General features: G+C 45.4%; 1 protein-coding gene across 1 annotated transcript in view; it reads left to right on the forward strand.

Annotated features, from left to right (window-relative positions):
- LOC147659516 (transmembrane protease serine 9-like) overlaps positions 1 to 17,180 on the forward strand; it is a 680,763-nt gene that overhangs the window by 380,896 nt on the left and 282,687 nt on the right. Inside the window, exon 7 of the mRNA XM_086951678.1 lies at positions 13,207 to 13,239. Coding sequence (XP_086807804.1) covers positions 13,207 to 13,239 — 33 coding nt within the window. The remainder of the gene's footprint in view (positions 1 to 13,206; positions 13,240 to 17,180) is intronic.

Raw genomic sequence — 17,180 nt, forward strand, 5'->3', positions numbered from 1 at the left:
TCTGCATTCTGTCCATCAACTGTTGTTTTTGCATTTGTCACCCGAGTGGGATGGGTATGCTCAGACGTGAGTCCCATGCTCTCCACACCACTGGAGTCAAGCTATCCTGGCTGAAGATGCTGATAGACAGAAACCGGTCCTAGGATGCTTGATTCCGGTCCAGGAAAGACATGGCTTGGCAGTTCGGGCTGGACTGTTCCCATGAGGCACTGGGTCAAGGCTGATTTGCATATGGCCATGTCTGAACTGGGGTGGTGTGGAGTGCAAAAAAACGATGGATTTAGGCCCAGGTCTCTGCACTGGGGCGAATGTATGACATTGTTCTGCATTCTGTCCATCAACTGTTGTTTTTGCAGATATTAAAGAGTCCCATATACATCCCATGCAACCCGCGCTTTAGGCTCATCCAATTCTATGTAATGCGCAGGGACTTTCTTACTCCAGAAAAAAGAAATAAGTTCTACAGGCAGTCGGAACTGATGTGTCCCAGTTGCCAACAACCAGATGCTGGCCTTTTGTATATGTAGCGGGCCTGCTCAGCCCTGCACACTTACTTGAAGCAGGTCTGCGCAGTTTTGGTAGCGGTCAAGACCGACGACTGATATGCACATGGGAGAAGTGCACATTACATATCTACCCTAGAGGTAAGAGACTGAAAACCACCTCTTGCTTCCTTGATCTGGGTATGCTGACCGCCAAGCAAACAATCACAAAAAGCTAGAAAAGCCCTGGTCCCCCTGCTCTAATGGCATGGTGACAGTCAATGCTGACATGGGCCAGAGCAGAGGGCAAAGCATTTTGTACTTAAGACATCAGAGGTCTCATCAGAAGACATTAAGACGTCAGAGCGCCTTGGGACCCTACGGGTAAGTAGTGCGCTATATAAATGCCTATACATACACAAAGTACCTATAGCAACACAATGGGAGGCTATTGTGCAAGAATTCCAGATGTGGCAGACATCATTGGGGCTGCTGCGGCAACCTCTCCTGAAATGAAATGAAAAAGAGATTTATGAGCACAGTACAATTACCCGAAGGTGTCACGGCGCTAGCTCATCAAGTAAACATATGTCGTAGAGTCTTAACTCAGAGTCAAAGGTTAAACAGCCATGTCTTCAGCGACTTCCTGAAGGTCAACAGGTGAGTTTAGTCTTTTAGCCTGTGAGGAAGAGAGTTCCAGAGTTTGGTATTCCCGACTAGAAAGCTTCTACCGCCCCAGGCACTTTTCTCAAACCTAGGGGTCACCAGATAGTAGGCCTTAACTGAGTGTAACTGACGTACGGGAACAAACAGGCAAAAATTTTGCTTGAAAAAGACTGCCCCTACCTCATGAGTGGCTTTAAATGCTAGGCAAAGGGCTTTAAACTCAATGCCTTGCTTCACTAGTAACCAGTGTAGTTCTCTTAAGGTGGCAGTGGCCGATTTATGCTTAGGAATGTTCAACAAAAGACGGGCAGCAGCATTTTGCACGATCTGCAATTTAGTCAGGCATTTGGACCTGAGGTTGATTAAAAAAACGTTGCAATAATCGGCTCTGGATAAGACCAAAGCAGTGATCACCAGCTTGCGAAGATCAGCAGGAATAAAAGGGAGGATCTTTCTCAGAAGTTTTAACATATAGAAAGATGCTGAGGTAATCTGGTTCACATGACCTTCAGATGTAAGCTTTAAATCAATGGAGACACCTAGGTTTTTTACATTATTTGAGGGGGTGGGCAGAGGGCCCAGTTTCAATGGCCACAGGGCTGGGGACCAAAAGGTGGTGTTGCTGACAAAGAGTATCACCTCAGTTTTCTTGGAGTTTAACTTCAAACAGTTGGTAGCCATCCTGTCTCCAACTTGACGGAGGCAGGTATAAAACCAAGATGCCGTGTCCAATGGTGACCCGGTCACTGACACCACAATTTGGATATCATCAGCATAGGATATTTCTGAGAAGCCCAGTGATCTAATCAGCTGCGCCAATGGTGCAACGTAGACGTTAAAAAGGGTAGGGCTTAATGATGAGCCCTGAGGAACCCCACAAGGTAGTGTAATGTTGTGTGACTTAAATTCAGAAAGCGCTACGAGTTGTTTTCGTTCAGACAGAAAGGATCTAAGTAGGGTGAGAGCTTTTCCTTTCATGCCTATCCTCTCAAGGCATTCCAGTAGTTTTGTATGGCTGATAGTAGCGCATGCAGCAGAAAGGTCAAGCAGCACAAGTGCTGCATTACACCCTGCATCGACCGTCTGCCTTATCTGTTCTGACGCAGATATCAGTGCCAGTTCCGTACTGTGGTGTTTCCGTAAGCCGAACTGGGTGGCATCCAGGAAAGCATTTGTCTTGATATATTCAGATAGTGCTGTGTTCATGGCCCTCTCGACTATCTTAGTGGGTTGGGGTGATCTTGAGATCGGTCGATAGTTATTAGGATCAGCCCCCTCAAGGTTAGCTTTCTTAAGAATGGGAAGAACTGATGCTAGTTTCCATTTAGTAGGAAAGATGCCTGAGGAGAACATTTGATTAAAAATGGGGGCAAGATGAGGAGCGATTGTTCCTGATAGAAGATAAAAACTAAACAATCTTGGGGGGGGGGGGCGCAAGGGTCTAGTGGGGATCCTGGTTTGGTAGATAGAAGTAGTTTTATGACCTGATCAGATGTTAGGAATGGAAAATGTAATAGTTCTGGAAGCTCCATAGATTTTGGTTTTGTTGCCAAGACCTCCACTTTCATGTTAGAGATGACCAACGTAACTTGTGGGATGGTCGCACATTGAGACAAGGATGTAGAGAAGCCACTGTAAACTAGTTTAACTTTATCCTGAAAGAACGTAGCCAGGGACTTACAGACAGTCTGGCTTACTGGAGAGTTGGCTATTTCAGGAGGTTTGGCTAACTTTTTTACTGTTGCAAATAATTCTTTAGACACATTCTTAGCTACTGTTAAGCCTAGAGAGAAATAACAGGTCTTGTCCTCATCCTTTAGTCTTTATAGTCTAGCATTGATTGGTTATACAAGGATCTGTCATTCATATCATAATGAGACCTCCACTTCCTTTTGAAACTGCGACAGTTCTGGTTTTGGAGTCTAAGCTTTTCAGTAAACCAGGGCTCCGAGCGCCTAGCTCCTTGGTTAGTGATGGATTTTTCAGGTAAGACCTGGTCAATCGAGTTGAGAATCCACTTTTCAAAGGAAACTGGCGCTATGTCGGGTCGTTATTGTATTTATGGGAATTTAGGGCTAGAGAGCTTTCAAGAGTCACAGGTTAAATTTTGTTCCATGATCGGAAAGATCTAGAATACTTATTTCTTAAGTTTTTAAATCCTAATTGATGAGGAGAGAGAGAGAATATGACGGCTTTGTAATCGGACCAAGTAAGTGGGAGAGATTGAAGACATTGTAGAATACTATTGTTAGAGAAAATAGCATCCAATAAGTGCCCTTCTGAGTGGGTACTCATAGTGTCGATGAAATGTACAGTGTCCTGTCTGACGGATCTTCAGGTGTAGATTGAAGTCACCTAGAAGAGCGAAGTCCGATGACTGAGATATCACATCCAGGCACAGCCCCAAAGTATTTACAAAGCCCGCCCTGGAGCCTGGCAGACGAAAAAGCAGTAGGCCAATGAAGGAATAACGATTGTCAATTAAGATTTTAAACAAAAGAGATTCTAAAGTTGACAGATTGTTTTGTTTTTTAAATGTCACTTTCCAACTACTTCGATGTATTATGGCCAGCCCATCGCCCCTTTTTCCAACCCTATCTTGCTTAAAAATAGTGTAGCTCATTGGGACAGCAATGGCCAGGCCTGGGCCTGAGGCAGCATCTGCCCAGGTTTCAGTGATGAAAGCTAAGTCCATGGCTTGAGCTTCCATAAACAGGGCAAATTCAGTGGCATGTTTACATAGCGAGCATGCATTACTCAAGGTGCAGACAATTGATTTGGCCCTGCGTGACCCTTTTGGGACAAGCTTAGGGCGGGGTTGGAAATTGCACTCTAGGCAGTGAGTAGGTACAACAAACGGTTCAGGGTCAAGGCTGGGTTTCCAGCCGCACTTACTTCTATTGTTGATGTCTACTTGCCGTTCTCTGGAGTGGGTAATTTTAGAAGTAGATTGGGAACTGAAACCGGCAGAGTGACTGGCCCTAGGCCCGGGCCAGGCGCAGATGGGCTTATCTTTGGCGCGCCTGCTGTAAGCCGGGCTGCGCAAGGCAGCACATCAGCAGTGCTTTTAGCTCCCGCGGTGTTCAGCATCTAGCCTGCCAACCGCCGGCCCTCCCCTAAGGTGTTTCCAGGACTACTGGAAGTGTGGCAATCCTGTAAACTCCTGTTACCCGCCCTCAAGACAAAGGACAAGTGCAGTTCAGCCAGGTAAGCTTTTGATAGGATGAAACACTTCGAAAAATGCGTAGCAAAGTTAAAATAAGGTTAAATTCATACAATTCATACAATTCAGAGGTATAAAATACAGTAAAAATAGTTATGTTATGTTATGTTATGTTAAATGGGACTTTTATAGCGCAACGGCTACTCCAAGGAGTGTCCCGGCGCTTTATGCTCCAGACCTTAAGAGAGAACTGGAAAACATAACAGTAACAAGAGACAGAAACCAAGAAAAAGAGAAACGCACTAACCAGAAAACAGCCAAGTTTTTAAACCTTTCCTAAAGGCAAGCAGATTCGATGTGGCCCGCAAGGACAGCGGTAGGGAGTTCCATAGCTGGGGGGCAAGGAATCTAAAGGACCGGCCGCCCAGTCGAGTCCTTTTAATACGTGGCACCACTGCCAAAGCCAATGACTCCGATCTTAGGGATCGTGTAGGCCGGTAAAAGTCCAGCCTCTTCTGGAGGTATTTTGCACCATTGGCATGCAGGGCTTTATGGGCTAAGGTCATGGCCTTAAACATTATCCTCTTCCATACAGGAAGCCAATGGAGGGATAGAAGTAGGTTTGAGGCACTAGTACGGCGATGCAGGCCAAAAATCGCTCGAGCTGCGGCGTTCTGGGTCACCTGCATGCGCTGTAAGAGATATTCTGGCAGACCCAGATATAGAACATTTGCATAAACCAGTCTGGATCCTATAAGTGCCTGGACAGTTATCCTCCGATGTTCCTCAGATAGAAGAGGAAAGAACTTACGAAGCATCCTGAGGTCTAGCATAACTAACATCACCCTGCCTCCGGTGTCCAGCACCTCCTTCACAATCTCAGAGACTTCCAAGAGTGCCGTCTCGGTGCTTAGGTTAGATCGAAAGCCCAATTGGGACTCATGGAGTAGCTCGTTTGACTCCAGGAAGTTAGATAGCACGCTATGAACGTGTTTCTCTAAGATTTTGGTAAGTGCTGGGAGGAGCGAGATTGGCCTGTAATTGGATGGTACTTCTGGGTCCAGGTTGGGCTTCTTGATGAGAGGGATAACCATGGCCTTTTTCCAAGATTGAGGCAGAACTCCCTGACTCAGGGAGAGGTTAAGAATGGGATTGGCTATAGGGCTGACAACATCTGCCATACTCGCTAGAAATTTTGCTGGGCAAGGATCGAGCGGTGAGCCCGATTTAAGGTTCCTCATCAAGGCTAAGGATGCGGAAACCGTAAGGGGCGGGAAGTCTAGCAGGACTGGGCCTGAAGTCGACAGAAGAGTTGTCTCGATCGACGGAGTCAACGGGCCATCCATTGGTCTCGGAGGAAAAGAATCCTGTATTTGCCTAATTTTGGTGGTAAAAAAGTTAGCAATGGTGTTGGCCCAGGTCCCCTGAGCTGAGATTGAGCCCGGGGTGGTAAATTCTCGAACAATTGAGAAAATCTCCTTGCAGGAGTTCGCCGCATCCTCAATTCTTTTGGCAAAATAGCATTTCTTGCCCTGAAGAATTAAATCATGATAGGATTTCATCATGGTTTTATAGATCTGTTTAGCCTCAGTATCGTACTGGGCTCTCCAAGCCCGTTCTGCGACTTTACATTGCCTACGGTGACGGGCCAATTCCTCCGTAAACCAAGGGGCCGAGATCCGTTGGGTGGCAGACCTAGGTGGCTGTAATGGGGCGAGCTCATTTAATCTAGCTAGGAGCCAGGATTGCAGACTCTCAAGGTCATTCTCCAGATCACCCGTGTAAGACAGAGGATGATCCACCAGAGCCTGAGCTAACAGATCTGGTGTCACCCGATGGAACGCCCTATGGCTGCTACCCTGTAGTCTCGTAGCACTGACCGTTGGTTTCACAGTGGAAGATATTTCGAAATGAACGAGACAGTGATCAGACCATAAGATCGGTAGAAGTGTGACAGCCATAATAGGTGAAGTGGAAAAGACTTGGTCAAGTGTATGACCTTTATCATGGGTCGGGCCGAAGAGATAGGGGGACAGGCCCAGGGTAGATGTAATATCCAACAGCTTGATAGCATCTTGGTGATCATCCATGTGGAAGTTAAAATCTCCAGCCAATATACACTGCTCAGATCTTAAAACAAGAACCGACAGAACCTGCTGGAGATCATCAAAAAACGATCCCACAGGGCCCGGAGGTCTGTAAACAACAAGACCCTTCACCGCTTGCTGGGGCGATAGGGAAAGGGTGAAGGCGAGCGAGTCGGCCCCTACAATGGTGTTTGTTTGCGTGACCGTGCACGGAAAGGATTTTTTCACAACTAGGGCGACTCCTCCCCCTCTTCCCTTGTCTCTATCTTGTCGATGGATGATGTAGTCAGAGGGAATGGCTGCCATTATGTCCGGGTGGGAGGACTCGTTGAGCCAGGTCTCAGTGAGCATCAGACAAGTAGGACTGGTCGAAGAAAGGAGATCGAAGATCTCCTGAGTGTGTCTATGCAGCGACCTCGTATTAAGGAGTAGACAAAGATGTTTAATGCTACAATCCTTCATAGGACGGGTGGAGAGGAGGTTCCTGGTAGGATGCCACTTACATACAGGGCACTTATGTTTACCCCTATAACGGCCAGGAAATACTGAATGACAGGCAGCATCCGCGGCGCGCAGGGAGTAGAGCTCCTGAGCGGAGTAGGAAAGCATAATGGCCAGAAGTACCTGCCACGCCGAACGCCTCCGGGACGCTGACGGGCGCAGACGGGCAGGACTCTGGCACGACTCCGGCGCAGGTCCGGCGCGTCCGCAGTACGCGTCCGCTGCGCGGAGGGAGGGGGGAGCTTTTTATAGCGCTACTAGAGCGCGAGGGTGGAGAGTCCTACCCCCAAGATGACGGCCGAAGTGAGATCCCAGCCCTCGGCGTCAACACTCAGCCGAGGGTGGTCTACAATCCCAAGCAAGGGAGAGGGAGCAAGGCGAAGCGCTTACAAGCGCTGGGAAGTCTAGGGCAAGGCAGCAGCACGCTTATAACACAAGCGCGAACATAAACTGCACAAAGTAAAAATAAAATTTTATTTTACATAGCACTTTAGTGATGTAATGAGACCGAGTAGTATCTTAAAAGAAGGTGGATGGAATCCCTATTCTAGAAAAGGAAGGATCCCTATTCAAAGGGGGGGGAGAAAGGAGTCGCACAGCCATCTTATTCTGGGGGGTCCATGCGGCAGACAGTCCTCCCCTTCCTCCCCACCCTAATACTTGCGGGGAGCGCACTTGGCATATGCTTGCAGTGTATAGCTAGGGCTGTGCTGTGGCGCCGCCTGTGGGTATCGATAACATGCACACCCATCATGCATTCACACACCAGAGAAAACGTATTGGGCTGACCACTTAACGTTGAATAAAAATGATGTGACATGCGCCTCGCAGACACCCCCTTTGTTGCTGGGTATTAACGTACACTAAATCACATATGCTGTCTAATTAGGTGTTAAGGAACTCTGCAACTCAAGGAAAAAGTTGTGTGCCATAGATACTACCTAACAGGTCCTGAGAAATCTTAATTGGCATATGCTCAGCAGTTATTGTTGTTAATGATAACCTTTCTCATAATAATCATCTGTCACAGATTACCAAGAGGTGCAGGAGTCAACTGGGGCTCTGTTATAATCTATGCGAGTTTACAGGTTTGCAATATTATGGGGCCAGCAGTGGCAGCTGCCGGGTATTTGCATAATGTACCTCCGTAATAGTTTGATGATGTTTTTCTTCCTGTAATGATATGAAAATAGTGCATGTATGACCCTCTGTGATTATAAAACCCTGAAAAATTCAATAAACAGACGTATTAAAAAAAGAGATGGCGTGTTTAGGATGTACCTTCTTAATATCGAATCACAATGTTATGTGGGAATGTTTTGCGACTGAAATGCTATCACAAAACATTTGCATTTTACTACCTACTTCAAGTAGGTGGTAAACCATTTGCAAATGGGAATGTGTCCCCAAGGGACCCCTTCCGCTTCATGAGTGTTTTAAAAACATTTTTTAAGAGCAGTCACTGGTTCCACGGATCACAGCCTATTCTTTAAAAATGAAAAGAAACCTTGATTTTTTAAATGCATCCCATTTCTCTTTAAGGTAAACTGGCTGCATTAAAAAAATACGTTGCTTTATTGAAAAACAATCGCAGACATGGTGGTCTGCTGACCCCAGCAGGCCACAATCCCTGTGATTTTTGCAATTCCCAAAGGGTTACAAACCGAGACTAACCTCAGGAATATTAATGAGTAGGTCTATTTGCGACACACTGAGATTCACAAACTGAATTAAACACAGATTTGTACATGTTTTTTTGCCATTGCCAAATAGCGAATCACCAAAATTTGTTATTTGGTAATCGCAAACACTTTACTTTATTACATCTGGCCCTGAGTCCCTTAACAGAGACTTGAGCACTCCCGCCACAGGCAGAACTCTCATATTTCACAGATTTACACGAGTAGTTCATTGAATCCATATTTTTCTTTGTAATCTGGGACTTGTAGTGGAGATTCTATAACGGATCAAAATTACTACAAGAATACAAACAAAAAAACTGAAATGGATAAGCTAATCATTCATGGAACCAGCCAAAATGAGCAGTTCCCCACGAATTTAGTTGATCAGGCTTGTTCACAAGGTATATGTCCAACCATTTTCACAGTTAACCAGCCGCCACTGCACCCAACTCAACGCAGCAACTTGCCTTGCAGCACTATGTTGCCTGAATTTAACATAAATCTGCTATAATGTTTATGTTACCTATTTGATTCCAGCCCATGAAACATAGGCGTGTTTTTCTACTTTAAGACTTAGGTTTGACTAGATATACCTATAACCAAGGGCACTGAAATTATGCAAATCTGCAGCCACAGCATTTTTCGCATGATTGTGGATTTGCCACATAATCCATCATATGCTGCATAATTTGCAGATGTTAACAAAAACATGTTTCTGGAACAAACAGACCAAAAGCTATTAAAACATAGGGACAAAAAGGTTGACTGGTTTTACTAATAGGATTAAATCTTTGTCTAGACAGTAACTGTGTGTAGAGATGCTAAAATAATAAAGTGATAATATAACAAAATATCCAGCACTACGCTGCATGGTTTGCCTTTTCTTGCCCCATAATTTAGTCGACCCTGAAGCATAATTTGGTCCTTCCCATCACATAATTCCAATGGCCCTGCCTATAACTAATGACAGACACTTTCTGTAGCTTATATGAACATTTGCTGCACAAATAGATGCTAATTAAGCAAGTGCAGTGCTTTAAGGATGAAAGCAAACCATTGCCTGCATCATCACAACGCGCACGTTTTACTACCATACTATTTCATATGCAGGACGTCCCAAAATGCAGTTTAGAGCCCTTCAAAAACATTAAGGTCCAGAAGGACTAACATTAGGAATAAAGATTTTCTAATTGCACTTGTCTCCAAATCGAAATGAACAAATCGCCATTCTAATGTATGTAACTTTTTTTGATACATTGGTGATTCCTAGTGGGCTGCAAATTTGACCAACCTCATGAATATTAATGAGAAAGCTGGCAGATTGCGACCCATTAGGAATGGTAGCCATCATAGGGATGGTGGCCTGCAGGGGTCAGCAGGCCACCATATCATGTCAGTGATTGCTTTAGAATAAAGCAAAACATTTTTTGGAATGCAGACCGTTTTTCTGAAAGGACAATGGGATGCATTTCAAAAAATAAAATAGCAAGTTTAAGTTTCATTTGTTAGTAGTAGTCGGTGATCTGTGGGACCACTCCCTGCTCATAAAAAAAAAGTTTGTTTAACATTCTCAAAGGGGAAGAGTCCACATGGGGACCGCTTCCCGTTTACAAATGGGGGTCGCCACAAATTGTGAATTGGCAGTAAAGCATACCATTGCGTTTCTGTACTTAGAAGGGATGCCCTAAACACCCCCATTCAAATACTAAGGGGCAGATTTACAAGCCCCTTGCGCCTCTTTTACGCCGCCGTTGCGTCACTTATGTGACGCAGCGGTGGCGCAAAAGATGCGCCATGGTGTGGGGTATTTACAACATGACGCATCTGGGAGATGCGTCACGTTGTAAAGCCCTGCGCCATAAGTAGGCGTTCTGGCGCGGGGGGGCGTAAGGCTTGACACAGCATTGGAAGAATAGGCCCCCCCAGAACCTTGCTGGAGCTGCGTCGCGCTTGTGACGCAACTCCAGCAATGCGCCGCCTTTACGGCACAGATGCCTGACGCATCTGTGCTGTTTTTGCCCCATGGTGCGCCGCATTGTAAATGCGGCGCATCATGGGTGGCGGAGCTGAGGCGCACAATTACTGGCGCATCCCTGCTAATTTGCAGGGATGCGCCAGTAATTGTAAATCTGCCCCTAAATAGGAAGTAGATCGCAAACGATCATTGCGCTTCGGCAACAATCGCAATTCGGCGTTTGTACATTTAAAAAAAGCATTTTTGCAGTCACCCTTCCACCAAGAGATTTCTTATGAGTCCTAGATAGCGGGAACACACACTGAGCTATCTATACGTGGAGTCACTTGGAACAATGGGATTTAAAACATGACTTTGTTAAAAACCATTGCAAGCCAATACTCAACTACTGATCTATAACTTTACATTGCTTAAACCCCTTATCATATCCCTCCATACACCCATCTCATGCTCTGGCGATGCAGATTTGAGACTCGTACAATATATGGCTGTCTGATGCCCTAGCCAGTGCCCCCACTGCTTACCTCCACCAACAAATATGAACTGCTTTCTATTTTGCCACCCTCTCCCCGCATCTTTCCTGCCAGCTCTTCATTATCCTTGAAATGTAGTTCATACAAATATACCTGAAATCTCCCACCTTCCTCTAGCCTTTCTTCACTTCTCTTTCACACTCCGGATGTGTTGCTTCAGGAGGAGCAGGCACTATCCTTTGGAGTTGGCCTGGCACATTCTTACTGCAGAGCATGGCAGAGATCAACTGGAAGGTCTGTGCCTTCAGGCGGCAGGAGGGGGTGGTGGGTGTAGATTCCATATCCTGGCCCACTACTCAACCACCTCCCTCGGGTCTCTACAGCTCTGGGCAGAGAAGGAGATGGTGAAACACCATCCACCATTCTACCTTTCATTAGGTCTGTGGAGACCTGTCGGAGACTGCGGATTAGCATCATCCCTTCCACCCTCCAACAAAAGGAGTGGAACGTGGGAGACATGGCCAAGGTATGGCTTTCCTACGCTATGATGTTACAGCAGTAAAGAACAGGGGCCCGATGTAGGTACCAAATACCGGTCGGAAACGGCCGATTTCGGCCGTTTCCGACCGGTATTTGGCCTACTGAGATGTAGGGGACCTTTTTTTGTCCGATTCGGTATTTTACCGATTCGGTAAAATTACCGAATCGCAAAAATACCGAATCGGTAACTTTACCGATTTTTAAATTTGGGATGTAGGTGGGACTACTTTCTGTCCCACAGGCCCTTCAGATTCGGTATTTTAACACCCAATCCGATTGGGTGTTAAAATACCGAATCCAGGTGTGCATGCACATGTGTGCATGCACACCTATGCCATGTGACAGACAGACATGCCCTTAGGGCATGTCTGTGTGCCACATGGCTCACATGCCTGTTTTGGGGGTGCTAGAGGGTGTCAAAGTGACACCCCCTGCACCCTTGCACAAATCGGTAATTACCGAATCGGTAATTACCGATTCGGTAGTGCCCATTGATTCCTATGGGCTTCAAGGCCCATAGGAAGCAATGGGGGATACCGAATCGGTATTTACAGAATCGGTAAATACCGAATCTTACAGATTCGGTATTTACCGAATCTGAAATACCTACATCTCCCCCCCTCTAATTTACCACTTCATAAATACCGATTCGGTATGATTCGGTATTTATGAAGTGGTAAATGTAGATTTACCTACATCGGGCCCCAAGTGTGCTACTTCGCTGCAGTGATGTCAAAGCTGTGAATACTATGGATCAGATTCTCCTGTTTATGGTAAAGCCCCCCTATGGAGGCTGCACACATTTTGTGGTTCTCCTGTGAAAGACTCGGGGGCATATTTAGGAGGAAGTGGCGGGGCGCAGCGTTAGCCTTCTTGGCTTAACGCCACGCTCTGTCATTTCTGAAACGCAGGGCTGCAACGTATTCACAAGAATACAGTGCGGCCCTGTGTTTCCCCCTGGGCTGATGCTAATTTAGCTTACTAGCGCCAACGTCGACATCCTTGCACCACAGAGCAAAGATGCCAGCGTTGCAGGGGAAGATTTTTTATGTGCATAAACAATCTTTAAATGGCGTTTTGTAACTTCTATGTGTGCTGTTTAGTGCCGCACTCGTAGAAGTTGCAAAACTACACAACGCAGCACACATGGAAACAGCAAAAACGAGGAGACATTAATCATATTTCCTCGTTGCGCCAGGGTAAGACCAGGTTTTCCCTGGTCTTAATTGTGGCATTGCACCATATTTACGCCACCCTTGTAAATATGGGGCAACATCAAAATCAATGGGTGTTGTGGTGAAACGCCCACCACAACACCCATTGCCTGCTCCTTTCAGGCTAAGTATAGCATGAAAGGGTGCCTTATTTACAAGGCAGCGTTAAGCCACGTTAAGTGGCTTAACGCTGCCTTGTAAATAAGGCGAAGCCCCTATTGCCTCTACAATGTCTTAATAGAGGGGCTTGTAAAAATGCCCCTCTGTGTTTGAGGTGGCAGTAAACATAGCTACCTACCCTAGATGCCGTTGTCGTACTCAATCTATCCTAAAAGCACACAGAAGTTTGTTACTGAAAATGTAAAGCCATTTCTGGATGCAGCCATAACATTTATTAAAATGCCATCCTCTTTCCTCCAACAGGCGAGACAACTACAGCAATCACAAGGCCCCCGGGTAAGCTATTTATTTATTTATTTTTATTTGGCATTTCCGTTTTTGTAAAGCTCTCCATACCACTAAGTGGCAGCATCACAGGCCTTTATTATGAGTGGTCTATTACAATTCAAAGATTCCTCCCTCCTCATCCTGGAATTATCAGTGGCGTAATTCAAAATGAACCGCCTCCCCCCCCCCCCCCACCACAGAATGTGATGAGGGGCCCGAATATCCCATATCTCACAGATATTGATTGACCTTGGGCTGAATGGGGCCCCTCTTGAATGGTTAGGGCTTCCATGAAGGATTGGCCACCCCTTACGCTGCCGCGACCTGCTTTACACCCCTGATTATCATTACTGGGGTCCCTGTAGTTCTCGGGTGGGGGGAGGAAGCAAAATACCAGGAATTATACATTTGGGGGTAATAATATGCAGACATTCAACTTAACTGCAGCCACGGTCCGTGTAGGTAAGAGCGGCGGGGCCCATGGCGGGGGGATTTCGACATACAACCACAAGGGAAAATTAACTATTTATTTCATTTTCCCGCGTGGACGTATATTGAAATACGGCCCCCCACCTGGCCCCACCGCCACACCACTCTTACCTAAACCGGCCACCGGCTGCTTAACTGAGCCAATTTGTGCATGTCAGCCCACATGTTAACAATTAAAAAACACTGCGTGGAATCCCGCTCACCATCAATGGTGCCGCCACTAAAAGTACAAATCTGATAGGCCTGACAACTCCCATTATTTCTTCCGTTGCAGAATGCTTTGGTTAGAGAAATTAAGGGTAAGAGAAAATGTAATTCTTGATGAGGCGGAACTGTCAGAGAACTGGAAAAGGGATAGCACCTGCTGGTGAGAAACCTCACCTAAATGTAAGACATTGGACATAACGATCCTTATTGTGAGAAAACCTTGATGCATACTTCATAGTTTAAAGTTCCTTTTTTTATTTTATTTTTTTATTTTAACTTGCTCAAAAGTACATTTCACCAGTGCAATAATACAACACCTGTGAGGACCAGGATATAGAACTGTGTCACAATCAGCATGTACCATTATAGAGAGAACGACTTATATGTCAAGCACTCCTCCATTACAGAGTGGGAGAACATCACATTCTAATCAGCAAAAATGAATCTCCATACATGTGCAGAAGCCATCCCCCAACATTTACAGTCCAGGCATGTAATACAGGCAACACAGGGCCTGCATAAACGTAGCAGAAATATATAGGTCCAATGTTCGGAGCTGTGGCCTCAATCCCAAGCCACTACAACCAGGAGCATCAACGCCCCTCATCAACGGAGCTGTGACCTCAATCCCAAGGAAGCCACCACAACCAGGAGCATCACTGACCCTCATCAACGGAGCTGTTGCCCCAATCCCAAGGAAGCCACCGACCAGGAGCATCACTGCCCCTCATCAACGGAGCTGTGGGCTCAACCCAAGGAAGCCATCACGCCCAAGAGAATCACCGCCCCTCATCAGTGTCCTAAGAATCATCATCTGCTCGGCCAACAAGAGTAAGTAAATGCGATCTGAGGGGTCTCCAAATATGCTAGGGTTGAGAGGTATCTGGGAGCAGGTGGAATAAAGTAGTAGTAGTTCATTGCAATATAGCATGACGCGTAACCAGTGCTTAAATGTAGGGGCTTCTACTCTGCCCCATCTGCACACTATTTGCCACTTTGTTAATAAGAGGTCTAAAGACAGAAAACATTTGTGAGGGGTATCTAGGTCCCTTATATAACCCAGCAATGTGATACCCTGGTCAGACGGCACCGTGCAATCCACCATATCAGACAGGGCAGAGGGCGCCTCAGTCTAGTGCCCATAAATAGCACCCCAAGCCAGGAAAATAAACCCGCATCCAAACAGCTACATCTGACACAATGTGCATCACATTATCTCTGAGACCAAGTCTTTGAAGGCGGTGTGAAGTATGTGCTCTGTAATACTTAATAATTAGGGCTCCCGCTTTTATGGTATTTTTTTTTTTTACATTTCCATCTGTATTGATCCATATTTGTTTTTTGCTCATTTTATCTGTATTTATCCATATTATTTGGGGATTTATGGAAAAATGAAGCTGAAATTAGTATATTTCCACATTTATTTAACTGATAAATATGCACTCATGCTTTAATGTCTGCCAGGTTTCATGCTGTGAACACCCGCAGAAGATAAATCAGTGCACTTATATGAAAATATACACATTTCAGCAGTAACCTTGTGCATATCTACTGCTGTTAAAGCCTCTTTACTGACATTATTTTCTTTTTTAACCCCCTTATCTATCAATCCACACATCTATTGGCCTGGCAGTCATGGCAGACAGTATTTAGAATTACTCAAAAAGCAACCCAATTTCCATTTTTATCCACATTTAAAAATAAAAACAGACAAGAAAATGAATGTTTTCTGACTGTATTGATCTGTAAAAATCAGTAAAAATGAAAAACAGGGAGGCTTTTTATAATGTATAACGTGGAGTCGGCTACTGGAGGAGACCATGCCTGTCTAACAACAGGCATACATCCATGTTTCGTCACCGATCTCCCATCCCAGGCCTCTCTCACAGCCTGTACAAGATGCCCTAGGAGAGGCCTCTAGTCCTTCTTGAGAGGCACTATACAATACTGTTATGAGAAGCTTAGCATAAGTTGCATCTAACAGTTGCGGCAGGGGCTCTCTAGGACAAATGGTTCCACCATGAAGTGTGGAAGGGACAGTTTGCAGCAACTTTGTTACTGGTAATAAAGAAATCCATCTTGGGGGTACAGGGGAAACTTCCCCTATAGTCCTTCGGCATGAGGAAAAGTTGTTTCTGAAAAAGTCGCCCCAGTTAATATCCCTCTGGCATGGAACAAATCTGGATGCCGGATTTGTGAGTGATTGGGAGCAGCGGATGATAATCCAGCAGCAAAGAATGCTACTCAACATAGGCCAGTCCACCCTTCTTACTCGGTTTATCCCATGCTCTAATTGTGCACTCTGAGGTCAGAACATCATGTTTCGTTCCAGAGACCTGTCTCCTCAGGAAGGCAGTAGGAGGAAGAAGAGACATGTTTTCAACCTCGACCACCAAGTGAGGCAGAAAATGTGGGCCTTATACCAGGAATGGACAAACTGCCTCTGCGCACAAAGAGAATAAAGCTGGAGTGGGCACATCTAACTCACCCTTGCGAAAGGATAGTGTAAAGCCCCCATCCACTCTGGTTTGCAATGCATCCTATATGATCAGTTGCGACTTGAGGACTGCAAAAAGAAATTTAGTAAGTGGCAGCTGAAAATTCAAGAATTGATACATCGGCTTGGGTAGGATCACCATTTTCATGAGACCCACCATCCAGCCACCGAGAGTGGAAGAGATATCCAGCGAATTATCAGCTCTGTAATGTGTTTGATGGTGACCCAATAATTTTCCCTAATTACCACCTCCGGGTCGCTGTGCACCTATATCACCAGATATTTAAGGGAATCATCACATCACCATAAGGGATATCTTGGTGTGAAGCCCGGCGTGTGAGGCTTGAGGGGGAGGATTTGAGATATTCCCCAGTTAATGGTGACTCCCTAGAGCAGGATACCTGATATAAAGAGCAATACTGTCTGTGTTTAGTGAAATTAAAATAGGTCTACTCATATAGCAAAGGGTGTACTGTGAGTAATGTTGCTGACCCTAGCAGCAAGCACTTCCATGGCTAAGCTACAGATAAGAGCTGAGAGGGGGCACCACTCTCTTAGATGTGCATGTGGCATTTGAAACATTAGACAGTGGAAACGCTGTGGAAGAGCTAAAAGTGAGTTATTCTTTTTTTTGTTAAGTGTTAATACACCAACATTAGCATTGTAGAATCCAGAGAATATTTTATTTGTATTCACATGAAAGGCTGTCTGGAATAAATAAGATTTTTTTCTTAATTATGTATTTTTTCAGTTTCCC

Source organism: Lissotriton vulgaris, unplaced genomic scaffold (genome assembly GCF_964263255.1).
Source record: "Lissotriton vulgaris unplaced genomic scaffold, aLisVul1.2 SCAFFOLD_428, whole genome shotgun sequence".
NCBI lineage: Eukaryota > Metazoa > Chordata > Amphibia > Caudata > Salamandridae > Lissotriton > Lissotriton vulgaris.